Source organism: Pelophylax lessonae (assembly GCF_965119305.1).
Source record: "Pelophylax lessonae genome assembly, chromosome: 5".
Classification (NCBI taxonomy): domain Eukaryota; kingdom Metazoa; phylum Chordata; class Amphibia; order Anura; family Ranidae; genus Pelophylax; species Pelophylax lessonae.
In genome coordinates this window covers 175,640,616-175,653,388 of record NC_138772.1, presented here as the reverse complement: position 1 = coordinate 175,653,388, position 12,773 = coordinate 175,640,616, and the positions used below count along the sequence as shown (strand labels likewise).

At 40.1% G+C, this 12,773-nt stretch overlaps 1 protein-coding gene across 2 annotated transcripts in view; it reads right to left on the bottom strand.

Moving 5' to 3' along the window:
- Positions 1-12,773, bottom strand: part of DNAJC13 (DnaJ heat shock protein family (Hsp40) member C13) — a 350,519-nt gene that overhangs the window by 147,286 nt on the left and 190,460 nt on the right. For both annotated transcript variants that reach the window (XR_014225354.1, XM_082259499.1), the window contains exons 15-17: positions 11,746-11,901; positions 1,280-1,336; positions 330-451 (exon numbers count right to left, since the gene is read on the bottom strand). Coding sequence is in view for 1 of the 2 variants with exons in the window: in XM_082259499.1 (XP_082115625.1) it covers positions 330-451; positions 1,280-1,336; positions 11,746-11,901 (335 nt within the window). In the remaining variant the exon portion in view is untranslated. The remainder of the gene's footprint in view (positions 1-329; positions 452-1,279; positions 1,337-11,745; positions 11,902-12,773) is intronic.

Here is a 12,773-nt window from a genome sequence, read left to right as displayed (position 1 = left end):
CCAGAAGACTGGAGATTTGCTTTAAGAGAAGTGCTTGTCTTATTAAAAATAAAATATAGAGGAATGACTAGGCTCCACGCTTGAGTCACCTGACAAACTAGATTCTAGGAAATTGGTAGTTTAAAGTATTCCATGTCCTTTTAGAAGTAATCTTTTTCTTCTACATGTCACTGTCTAGAGGTGGTATAGGTTGCAGAGAGTTATGAACGAAAATAAAATGCTTTATATCAGGTTTACTTGAAAAGGGCGTGCAATGTGTAATCGCTCTGCAGTCAAACACAGAGCAGAAGAGGCAGAGGAAAACAGCCTAATTCCTCAGGTCTACCCACCTGTTTGTAAGCATTCTCTGATCAACACTTATTGTAAACATGGAAGTGTGCAAGTGACGAGGTAAGGCACCTTCACTGAGGGCAAGCTCTTGCATCTTTGTTGCAATTTCTTTGTCTGCTTCCTTAAACAAAAAAGGAATATTGAAGTAATTGCATACACATAACACATTAATCAATTCTCAGTATGTTGTCTAAAGTTATAAAAGAAAAGGAAAAGAAAAGAAAAAAAATGGACAAATAGGGAAAGTTTGCCATTTATCAAAATATTTAAAAACCGGTTTTGTTTTTCATCCAGCAATTACCACTTGAATTAGTTTATGCAATATTTACAATTATAAAAATTGTTTATGAATTAAAAAAGTTATGGGTATAATATTTTAATTATGGTCCTTTTCAACTTGATGCATATATTTCATTATTGGAATGCTAAAAGTATACGCTTTCGTTCACATTGAGTGCAGCTTGGAAATCGTGTAATTTCCCCTGAAATGTAAATTTCAAAAGCCGCATACGTCAGGCTCGGCTTTCAAGAAATCTGTGTGGCTTCATGCACAGATGTCTATTGAAATCGCAACCCAAATCGCCAAAAGTAGTGCACATACTACTTTAAATCGATGTGGCACTGCAAAGTCGGGGTCGCAACAGTTTGAACACTGCCATTGCCGGAAATTGGATGTGAATAGTCATGCAATTTAAACTGTCAAATTGTATGACAAATCACTCCAATGTGAACGGGGGCTAAAAGCTGACCTGTCTTCTGCATTTAGGGCTAGGTCAGATGTAAGAAAATACTTCATTAGTGGAGGTGCCAGTGGCAGAATCAACTATCTGACAAGGCTCTTGGATACACATGAAATTCAGCAGTAATGAAAAACAGACTGAATACCTGCTTTGTAACAATATCAGACTGAAATGTTGTTGCATTTCTCAATTACCATTAAAATACCTACTTCTATGATAGCCTTCATTACTAAACCAGCTCCTTTTACAATGGCCATGGATGGATGCTACAAGAAAACAGAAGTGTGTTTTAATAACAGACTAATTTTCACCATACAAAAACTACATTTGCACAGAGCAGTACATACTACAGAACTGCTGACATAGCCAGTGCAATTAAACACACAGTCATATCAGAAAATCAGCATATAAAACACACTGCATGCAAATTTGAAATTTTCTCTTGAACAAAATCTTGCCACACTGATAATCACAGTGCTGGCCACACTTTCCCAGGTGCAGAAGTGCAAAGCTGCCTTCTAGAGCAGTGTTTCTCAAACTTTTTTCACTCAAGGCACCCTTTAACATTCTGCACAATTTTGAGGCACCCCATTCTGAAATGTAAAAATACTAAACAAATAGTTTTTTATAATGCAGCAACATCCATACATCGAGAATATCCAAGCTGAGAGGTGATTTATTCTTCCAAAGCAAATACACCTTTGCACCACACTGGTACTGACTAGTATTACAATGTTTCTCTCCCTCATTCAGATATTGTGATCCCATTGTTGAGAGGGGCAGAGAAGAATACTGCATCCTCCTTATCAACTGATAAACTCATTGGTTGGCCGGTGGCTAGATGGTTGGTCTACATTGAAAACCTGTGGCTTTGTGGAACTAAAAGGCAGGTTTGATTCACCTGCTGGCTTATATAAAACTTTTGGGCAAATTTTAGGCATTTTTCCAAGGCACCCCTGAAGAAACCGAAGGCACCCCAGATTGAAAAAGGCTGCTCAAGAGAACAATAGATAGCCAGCAGAGGGCTCCCCACGTTTCCCTCCTAATTAGCCTAGTATTGTACCTGGTGGGGCCAAATGAGCGACTGCAACAATCAGAAGCTTAGAGAGGAATGTGTGAGGAAGGACCAGGGGCACCGCTGGAGGGAGCCTACTGAGGCATGAAATAATGTAAAGATTTCTCCTTATTTTTGCACCCCTAGACATAATGAGCAGTTAATGCTTGCACTATTTTTCTGTGTCTGGAGTTGGGCTTTAAATCTCCATCAACAGAATAATTCCTACTTTTAAGTATTTATTTTTTTCATATTTAAATTTTTATTGGGTTTAAGAGGTTTACAAAGATACGAGAACAGTAGTGTTGCATAGCATGGCAAAAACAGTTATCGGAAGAATGAAAAAAAACAACATTTTGACAGAATTCCGTTAGTGATAACGTAAAGAACAAATGTTACCTACTATATCTATAGGAGGAATTCTCAGAGTTTGCCTCGATGAATACTTGAAAATAACCAGGTATAAAGGTAGGAGATAACAGGATGATTGTAATACGTCGGAATATGTACCATTTTCTATCCAGGAGCATGAAGGGGTTTAGGTGGGAGGGAAGAGTGGCGAATATACCATTGCACCCAGAGAGACCACAGCTTTTCGGAGCGATAATAAGTGTCTTTACTAGGGGGTAATAGCTTTTTATATATGCAATGGGTCTGAATCAGTTGCATCGTTTCGTTGAGATGGGGGGGTCTGTGGATTTCCAGAGTCTCACCAGCATTAGTCTTTTTAGGATTAAATTAGATCAATAGCCTTAACTTTTTTAGTGTTGCATAGCGTAGAGAACGATTAGCCCCTAACAGATGGTGAAGGAAAATCTTCCACTGGAGATAGCTATTCCGGTGACAATAACCCAGTTTTGATTTCCAGTCAAATCTTCTACTCCAACCAAAGCTCAAACACATTTTTGTTCCCAACACATTTCCAGAAATTTGAAGGCTGGCTCTCATTCCAGTCTAGGTTCCTACATTTTTACATACCTTAGTAAGTACCGTTCTATCATATTCTAATTGTAATAAAATTAGAATATTTATATTACGCTAAAACACTCACATATAAGAGATGTATTTCCTATAAGATCATCAAGTCCTTTTTTTTAAATCAGCTTGTGTATTTACCGGATATCGGTCTTTACACCGATATGACAATTGCCAACTGAAAGTTGAAACCAGCCCACTAGTGTGAAAGCCTGCTCTGTAGGCCAATTGATGGGATAAAAGGGTGCTTACGAGCAAGATGAGAACACAGAATGAGGCAGTGTCAGAGACAGCAAAACTGCCCAAAAAAAAAAAAAAAACCACAACAACCTTATGCCACACCATTCACATACATTAATGCATGGGGTCACAGGTTTATGCATATTGCTTTAAAAATGACTAAGCAGGTAAAACACTGTTTTTATTGCCATTGTATAACACTACACTGGTTTTTATTTAAGGCCCCTTTCACATTGGCACCATGTCTCTGCGCTGATACCCACTGAGTAGGTGGATGACTGGTTCGTATTCGCTCTGCTTAGGCAGAGAGGTCACAGACACAGTCGGCTTTCTTCTATGGGCAGGCTTATGTACACGGACCGCCTGTTTATTTACATCCGACTGTCATTCAAACGGATCCCCCAAACGGATGGGGAACAGATCCCCCATCCATCTGATTTTAGCAGACAGGATCGGATCGGATGTCGGCGGGTGTCAATGGACACTTTTGCTTCAATGAAAAATGTTACCAGCAATGCCAAGGCACAGCTTTGGGGTCCAATGTGGCCCCTTGGCATGCCACATTTTTAATTATGGCAGATTTCGAGGAGAGTTATGTATAAGGCCATCCACTGTACCTGGAAAAATATTGCTCAGGTGTATAGATGATATCTTCTTCATCTGGCATAGTACAGAGGCAGATTTATTCGATTTGTGACGGCTGGATGAATGTCACTCCACAATTTCCTTCATTTTGGAATATAATAAAAGGGCTACACACTTTTTGGAGGTTCTTGTGAAACAGGAAAACGGTGCTTTGCACACAAATTTATACAAAAAAAAAAAAAAAAAAAAAACTTACTGACAGCAATACATGCATAGAAAAAGTTTCCACCCAGGAGGATCTAAAATGTGGGTTGCCATACATGGTTTATAAGAATCCGGAGAATCACATCCTCCGATACGTTTTTTTTTCCTTCACATTTGAGGTTTATTGTAGTAAACAAAAAAGATGAACATGTACATCATATTTAGATTTTTAACATGAAAACAAAAGTTGAATATATGCAGTAAATCATTCTATATTTGGTACATCACATGTAAGGTCTAATTCACAATAAATCTTAATCACATATTTGGATATGTAAAAAATGGATTTTTGTAAGATCTTACCGTAAAATCCTTTTCTCTTAAGCTCATTGACAGACGTAGTCCTCCTTGATTAATATCAACTCGGGTTATACTGCCTTCTACAGGAGTAGGACTAGACAGGAAAGAAAACGTTCTGGCCACACCTTAGGGGCAGTCCCAGAGGGTATATCCTCTCACTTCCTGCTACAGGATATCAGTTATGTCACAAAGCAGTGTCAGAGAATTTAACCCAACCCAACTCAAAAACAGAGGGGCGGGTACTACGTCTGTCAATGAGCTTAAGAGAAAAGGATTTTACTGTAAGATCTTACAAAAATCCATTTTTCTCTGTTGCTCATTGACAGACGTAGTCCTCCTTGATTAATATCAACTCAGGACGTCCCAAAGCAGTGCCACAAATGAGGGGTGGGAAAATGGAAATCAAAATCCAATCTAGAAGGCCCAACCGGTGCCAACTAGAAGTTTTAAAGGCTCATCAATCAAAAGATGAGACTCAACTGAAATTCCAACGGAAAAAAACCCTCGAGGTAGACCAACGGTCTCCTCAAATTGCGGCCTGCAAAACCTTGCGGCCAAAAGAGGCATCTGACGATGCCATCACATCAACTTTATAAAATTGTAAAGGTATGCACAGACGACCAGGTAGCAGCCTTGCAAACCTGGACCACTGACGCCTGATGGCGGTAGGCCCAGGAAGTACTGAGCGCTCGAGTGGAGTGCGCCTTAACAGGGAACGGAGGATTCCGACCCTTAATAGAATAAGCCTGTACCACCGTCTGTCTAATCCATTTGGAGATAGTCGTGGCAGGTGCAGGCAACCCCTTTCTGGGGCCATCCGTGATCACCAAAAGTGAATCCGTTTTACGGAACGATTCCGTAGTCTTCAGGTATACCCTGATTGCCCGAACTACATCCAAGGAATGCAACGCACATTCCCGAGGATGATTGGGCTTAGGACACAAGGAAGGTAGCACAATATCTTCATTCAGATGAAAATCTGAAACCACCTTAGGAAGAAAGGATGGCTTCAGATGAAGAACTACCTTATCCCTATGAACCACTAGATATGGGGAATGGCATGATAATGCAGCCAGTTCTGACACCCTGCGTGCAGAAGTGATAGCCACCAAGAAGGCCACCTTCCAGGATAATGTAAGCAAGGGAATCTCCCTGATATTTTCAAAGGGAGGTTTCTGCAGAACCGACAAAACCAAATTAAGATCCCAGGGCGGTAAGGGCGCGCGCACTGGCGGAGCCAAGTGCCGCACCCCCTGGATGAAATTCCGCACCAAGGAATGAGTAGCCAGCGGCTTCTGAAAGAAGATTGCTAACGCTGAAACCTGACCCTTGATGGTGCTCAAGGATAGTTTCTGCTCAACCCCCTTTTGCAGAAAAGCCAAAATTCGGGTCACCAAATAGGTACGCGGGGGAAATCCCAAAGATTCACACCACGCAATATAAGTCTTCCATGTGCGATAATAGACTTTGCTGGAAGTCGCTTTCCTTGCTTTAGAGTAGGAATAACTGAAGCTGACAATCCTCTGTCCTTCAGTACCTGGGTCTCAAAGACCAGGCCGTTAAAACCAGCGACTGTAAAGCACGATGGAAGATCGGTCCTTGAGACCGCAGATCCTCCCTGAGAGAAAGTCTCCAAGGAGCGTCCATGACTAGCCTGCCCAAGTCGGCGTACCCAGCTTGACGAGGCCAGCCCGGAATTTCCAGGATAACTGGAGTTCCCTCCACCTCTATCCTGCGGAGAAATCTCAGCAGCAACTTGAGAGGGGGGGGGGAAGACATACAATAGCTGATACTGCCCCTACGGGGCGCTCAGCGCATCTGCTGCATCCGCTAGAGGATCGCGGGCGCGAGCCCTGTTGAGCCGACATGCCAAGAGCCCTGGAGCTGCTCGGTCCAGTAAAATCGGACAAAGTCTGATCGCTCTGTTCCAACACATTTATCGGTAACCTGGAATTTATCAGAAGAAATTACTTCCCCTGGCTGAGCATCGGAGACCGAAGCCACCAGACCAGAGCCTCCCTGGTCCGCTCGCTCAATCGGATCCGATTGTCCAGGGAATCGGGATTCTGATTCCATTTGAGAAGAATCTCCTCTTGGAGAATTCGGGTATGAGACTGGGCAAACGGTACTGCCTCTAAGGAGGCGACCATCAGTCTCAGCCAGTTGACGGACAGCAACATCCGAATCATTGACTGAATCTTCTGGAGTTTCTCCGCATGGAGAAACCCCAGATAGTTCAGTGTCCTGGTGGGAACCAGCCTGTGAAGATGGGGATATGAAGAAAGGCATCCTAAATGTCTATGGACACCAGGAGATCCCCCTGATGCAGGGAGGCCACCATTGTTCGGATGGACTCCATCTCTCCCAAGACCAGAATTGGACGCACCTAGCCCTTTATCCTGGGCATTGTGAACAGGTTCGACTAGAACCCCTGAAACTGTCCAAGGAATGGGAACTACCACTCCCTGTTGCATCACGCGGAGATAGCTGGAACAACTGTTCCGCCCAATAAAGAATGTTGGCCACTTCTATGGCCGCCAGGGCACTCTTGGTGCCCCTTGGTGATTGACATAAGTCATGACCGTGGCATAGTCCGATTGGATCCGAACCGGGCTGCCTAACTAGACAGAAAAAAACTGATATCCCGTAGGAGGAAGTGAGAGGATATACCCTCTGGGACTGCCCCTAAGGTGTGGCCAGAACGTTTTCTTTCCTGTCTAGTCCTACTCCTGTAGAGGGCAGTATAACCCGAGTTGATATTAATCAAGGAGGACTACATCTGTCAATGAGCGACAGAGAAATACATATTGTACTTTTTCCGAATTCAAATATAACAATCTTTTGGTTAAGTGGCTTTTGGGAAAGGGAAAAAAAAAGCAATTTACACATGTAAGAAAAGGCATTTCATTTTTGTTACTCTATCAGATTCTTGTAGGCCACAGATAGGTAGAAAAGGTACCATGGTTCCCACAGATTGTGAAACTGTGAGATAGATTTGTTTTTAATTGCTATGGTGTCTTCCATGTAATATATTGATTTTATTTTTAATAGCCAATCTCTAATGAAAGGGGTGTGACTGGATTTCCAATGTAGCGGAATTAAGGTTTTAGCTGCATTTAGAAGAGGTCTTGTCAATGATTTCATTGTATTTCCTGTACGAGAAGGAATTTATGTGTAGGAGGCAACAGAATGGGTCAAGTGTCAGTTTTGTGCCAGGGATGCAGTTTATCCACTCCTTTACTTGTTTTCAGAATTTTTAAATCACAGGACAAGACCACCAAAAGTGTAAGAAGGTCCCTTTACCTGAACCACATCTCTAGCACGTGTCTGACTCTTGAGGAAACCAACTTTTGATTTTGGTAGGGGTAATGTACCACTGGGTGTGTATTTTAAATGCAATCTCTTGCATATGGGTGCTTAGAGAGCATTTATGGGTGAAAACACAAGCCTTTTCCCACTGTTTCTCTGATATTTGTATTTTTAGTTCTTTCTCCCAGATTTTTCTATATTTATCTGGAGAGTCAGTAATTGGATGTGAGATCAAGTTATAGATTTTTTTCGGTTTATTGTTCTGGATAGAGTCAAGTATTTTTAGGTATGTCCAGTAATTCAAGGAGGTTTTGTTGTATTCATATTTGTGAAAATTTTCATATTACCTTTATGTAGACAATGGAGAGCTAGTAAAGGTGTATCCTCAGATGCTTGGGGTATTTTTGGATTATTTATTCCGAAAAAGAAATCTGAATTGTTGGCTAGTGCTGAAAGAGGTCCTGGGTTAGATAATTTGTGAACCATTGCAATTTTGTGAAAAATATTCAGTGTTGTTTATATCAGGGGATGTTTCTTGATTATTGTTGGGTATTTTGCGGGGTCTGTCCCTGGAAGGTAATGAGTGTATAAGTGTGGCCATGATCTTTCTAAGTAAACCTGGTCTTTATTTTTTGAATGGCAACGTCAGGCTATTATTTTGGCACGAGGAGTTGCATAATAGTATTTCCTAAAGTTGGGAAGGCCAATTCCCCCTTTATTTTTGAAAGGGTGAGAATTTTTAGTTACATTTTTGGGTGTTTGTTTGCCCAAAGAAAGATTCTTTGGATTTTTGTCGGTTTAATTTAAGAAAGGAGGGTGGTATCTCAATAGGTAGCACGTGGAACAAGTATATTAGTCTTGGTAAAACTGTCATTTTTAAGATAGAGACTCTGCCAAACCATGAGAATTGCTTATTACATTTTTTAAGATCCCTTTCTATTTTTTTGAGTATCGGTTGGAAATTGTATTGAGTGAGTGACTCTAGTTTTGGTGTCAGTTTAATGCCCAGATATTTTTTAGAGTATTTTTTTCCCATTTATAAGGGCAGTTTTTAATTGTTAGTTTTTCTAGATCTTTTGAGAGTGTAAGTTCCATTGCTTCCAATTTGCTGTGATTTATTCTGAAATTGGAAATCTATTTAAACAACTGGAAAGTTTTATTTAAATTTGGAATTGAGATATGTGGTTGGGTAACAATAAAAATTAAATCATCTGCATAGGCTGCTAGTTTGTACTCTGTCATTAATTTTGAATCCATATATTGCTTATTGCATTTTAAGGGTCCTAATTAGTGGTTCCAGGGTTAGGATAAATAAAAGGGGAGATAGAGGGCAATCCTGTCTAGTTCCATTTTGTATGCCTATTGGTTCAGAATAGACATTATTAACTTTTATTCTCGCTTGTGGTTTGTTGTATAATGATGTTATCCACATCATTCTGTTTCCTAATCCAATGTGTTTGCAGAGAACATATAGTCCCATGCTACTCTATCGAAGGCCTTTCCTGCATCAATTGACAGCAGAAGCCCTTCAAATTTTTTTATTTTTGGTGTACCCTATGTATCAGGTTTAGAGATTTGATTATATGGTCGCTTGCCTCCCTTCCAGGCATAAAGCCTACTTGCTCGGGGCCTATCGGTTTTTCTAGAAGAAGTATGATCCTGTTGGTTAATGTTTTGGTCAATAGTTTTAGATCGATATTCAGAAGAGAGATCGGTCTGTAGTTTGGACACTTAGTGGGGTCCTTGTCAGGTTTTGGTATAAACAAAAAACATAAAAACTCATTAGAGGAGTAGGTGCTGTGTCTGTCAATGAATTCAGAGAAAAGGATTTAGTTAGTACAAAAATCCCATTTTCTCTTCCGTTCATTGACAGACACAGCTCCATATTCTTTACCATAGAGACGTCTAGCCAGGCATTTGCTAGATCTCCACAGGAAAAACAAACAGCAAAAAATAGACAAAAAAAGCTAGGATCTAGGGCCCAGCAGGGAGACTAGGTCCTACTCCTAAACTAAGCAAACAAAAACGGAGTATCTCTAAGCAGAGAGGGGGATTATGCCAGCTGAGGACGGCCCAAGGGGCATAGCCAAGCTTTTGTGTTGTCTGTCTAATCCTACTCCTGTAGAGGCAGCATAACCCTATGGTAAAGAATATGGAGCTGTGTCTGGCAATAATTGGAAGAGAAATTAACTTTTTCATCTTGTCCTCCCCAGGTGCATCAAATTACAAAGAAACTTGGCATGTTCTGAGTAGCAACCCAAAATTGACAGATACATTTAAAGAGCCCCTTCACTTTGTTCATAAAAGATCATGGAATATTAGAGAAAGTTACTAATTGGTTACACACTTATTAGACACCATTGGGTACGTACCCATGCAAGTATTGTATCTCATGTACTTTTGTAATTAGTAACACACTTTTTACACACCCAATACAAAGGAAAAAAGTCCCAAACAAAACGTTTGTGAACTACTCTTCCAAAAATGCAATTTATCTTCTCAACCTGAGATTTGAATCAGATATGGTGAACACAGAAGTGAAGTAAGGAGGGGTGACCCTACCTCCCCAGTAGCATGCCATTTCTGGAATGCAAATCTCAACAGTTTAAAATTAGGGCGTACTGTAATTGAGGAAGTGAAATGTCAATCAAGATGGTGGGACCTGGATAGGCTGATACTCCAGAAAGAATTATATTGGATTTATAAGCTATACAAGTTACACCCAAAGAAATGAATGAATAATGTGACCTTACAGTGCTTCTTTGACCTGGTCTGAGTCCAACTTAATTGGTCATACACTGTACAATCAGATTGAACGATCTCTTTAGATTCACCATTTACTATGTAGTGCTCTGGCTTGCCTGAGGAGTTAATAGGAATGCATAATGCTCAGTCTGTATGAGCCTGTGCAGGGATTGTGCAGAGATTGAACTGTCTGATTGCAATTTAAATGCCCATGTTTAGGGAAAAGTTTTCCCCCTACTGTTTAAATGTATTGTTTACGGCTTTCTTTTTATATATATATCTGTATTAAATGTGTACAGTGTCCTAAATTGAGTGCACATTGCTGTTTCTACTACACTTACCTGCTGTACCTGTGGCTCCTTTCCTAATCATGGCAATTTTGTTTATATTTTAGATTGTGAATTTTTAACAAGCCAGCCTTTGAAAGCTGCTCCATGAAACTTCCCCATTATAGTTCTTTCCAAGCATTATTTGTACCACACTACATGCATCTTTTTATTTTTGTTGTGCTTAGTCAAGCTAGGCTTTTGCCTTATCCGTAGCTGCTTGGCACATGGTCCAGCCATGAAGTGATTGGCAGGTCTTGGGAGCAGGGTGAAACCAGAAGTGAGGTCACTCCTGGATACAGGAACCGCAAGTGGTGCCACACATGGCCAGCCAGAGGGAGTAGCTGTTAGTAACAGCCATTGTATATATGGAGCATGTGCTCAGCTGGTAAATTAGGTAGGAGATTCTTGAGAAAGGAGGTCATTACACCCCTAAAATGTTTTTTTCTTCCTCCTCAATCTTTTCAGGGTGTAGTTCAGCTATCTTTCTCATTATTCCATTTTGGGTACCGAATTCATGTATTTCTGACCATTGACTGCTATATGACTCAAGCGGTGCTCTCTGTACCTATATACATGCATGTATTTTTATTGGCTGGTATGAACAGTGGAGTGAATACCTATGCTGTATAACGCTTAATGTGAAATGACTTTGATTAGCACCTATTGTATGTATATGCCTAATAGAACCCTGGGGATTATTTTGGTCTTAATCTCAGAACCAAATTATGGCAGTGATGACATTAATAACATTAATTCTAAAAATTGTATCAGTGCCACCTCTGTAAACCCACAGACATGCTACATTTGTACTAGATCAATAAACAGCATAGATTAGAACACAAGTAGTGTTTTCAAAAAGAAAATTATTCAATACCTGAAAAAGTTTGAAGAGTGTTCTACCATTTGATGCCACCATCTCTAGTAGCATGTCAAACTGCTGCCCTTCTGTTGTTTCACTGTATGGGGCACACAGCGCAAAGGTGAGGAAATCCAGGAGTGAGCTGATAACCAGAGCACCAGTTCCATAGCTCTATACACCAAAACAAAATGCAAAACAAAACAATGTCACAAACCATGTGGCAGAACTGCACATTTTAAAAAGAAATCATGTTTTGGTTACAAAAAAAAAAAAAAGTTTTTAGAATTATATGCCTAAACAACCAATATTATTAACCAGCTGCCCTGTTCTCCCTTCCCTTATTTGCCTACAATTTCCAGCTTGGGAGTTGCTATGTACATATAGCTGTTCTAGAAACTGCTGTAAAAAAAAAAAAAAGGCCACCTTGACCGTGTTTATCAACCCTGTTTAGATGCAAAATAGAGCAATACAAATTAACATTGTTACTTTCGTATCTCATCTGTTTCATTAAACTGCAGATCAAAGGAATTTGCTTTAATCGGCCAATGATGTCAGTTATAGCAACATGACAAGTGAAAAGGTTTTTTTATTTTTAAATAAGAATTGTCACCATTTAACCTTGTATTAAACTTTCGTTTACTCTAGTTTTCCCCAATTACTACTTCTTCTTTTCCCTCCAACTATTTTTTTTCTGCTGATTTCATAGCTTATTTTTAATAAAAATTTATGAGCCATTAAAGCAGTATTACACCCAAAAACAAATGTAATATATATATATATATATATATATCAGCTTGCCAAACCGTAGATGTGGTGGGTGCATTCGTTTTTTCTTTTAGGCCATGATCCAGGCAGTAACACACTTCATGTCTTAGGCTGTCTGTATTCTGGATGAAGCAGTAAAGCAGACACCTTTAAACAGCAGCATTAATAGTCTGGAGGGAGTGTAGTGTTAAACTAGCAGATGAAGATGGATGTAAGTAACATGGATTTGTGTAAAAAATTGAAGCAGAACTCCAGCTAACATTTTATAAACCGTTACA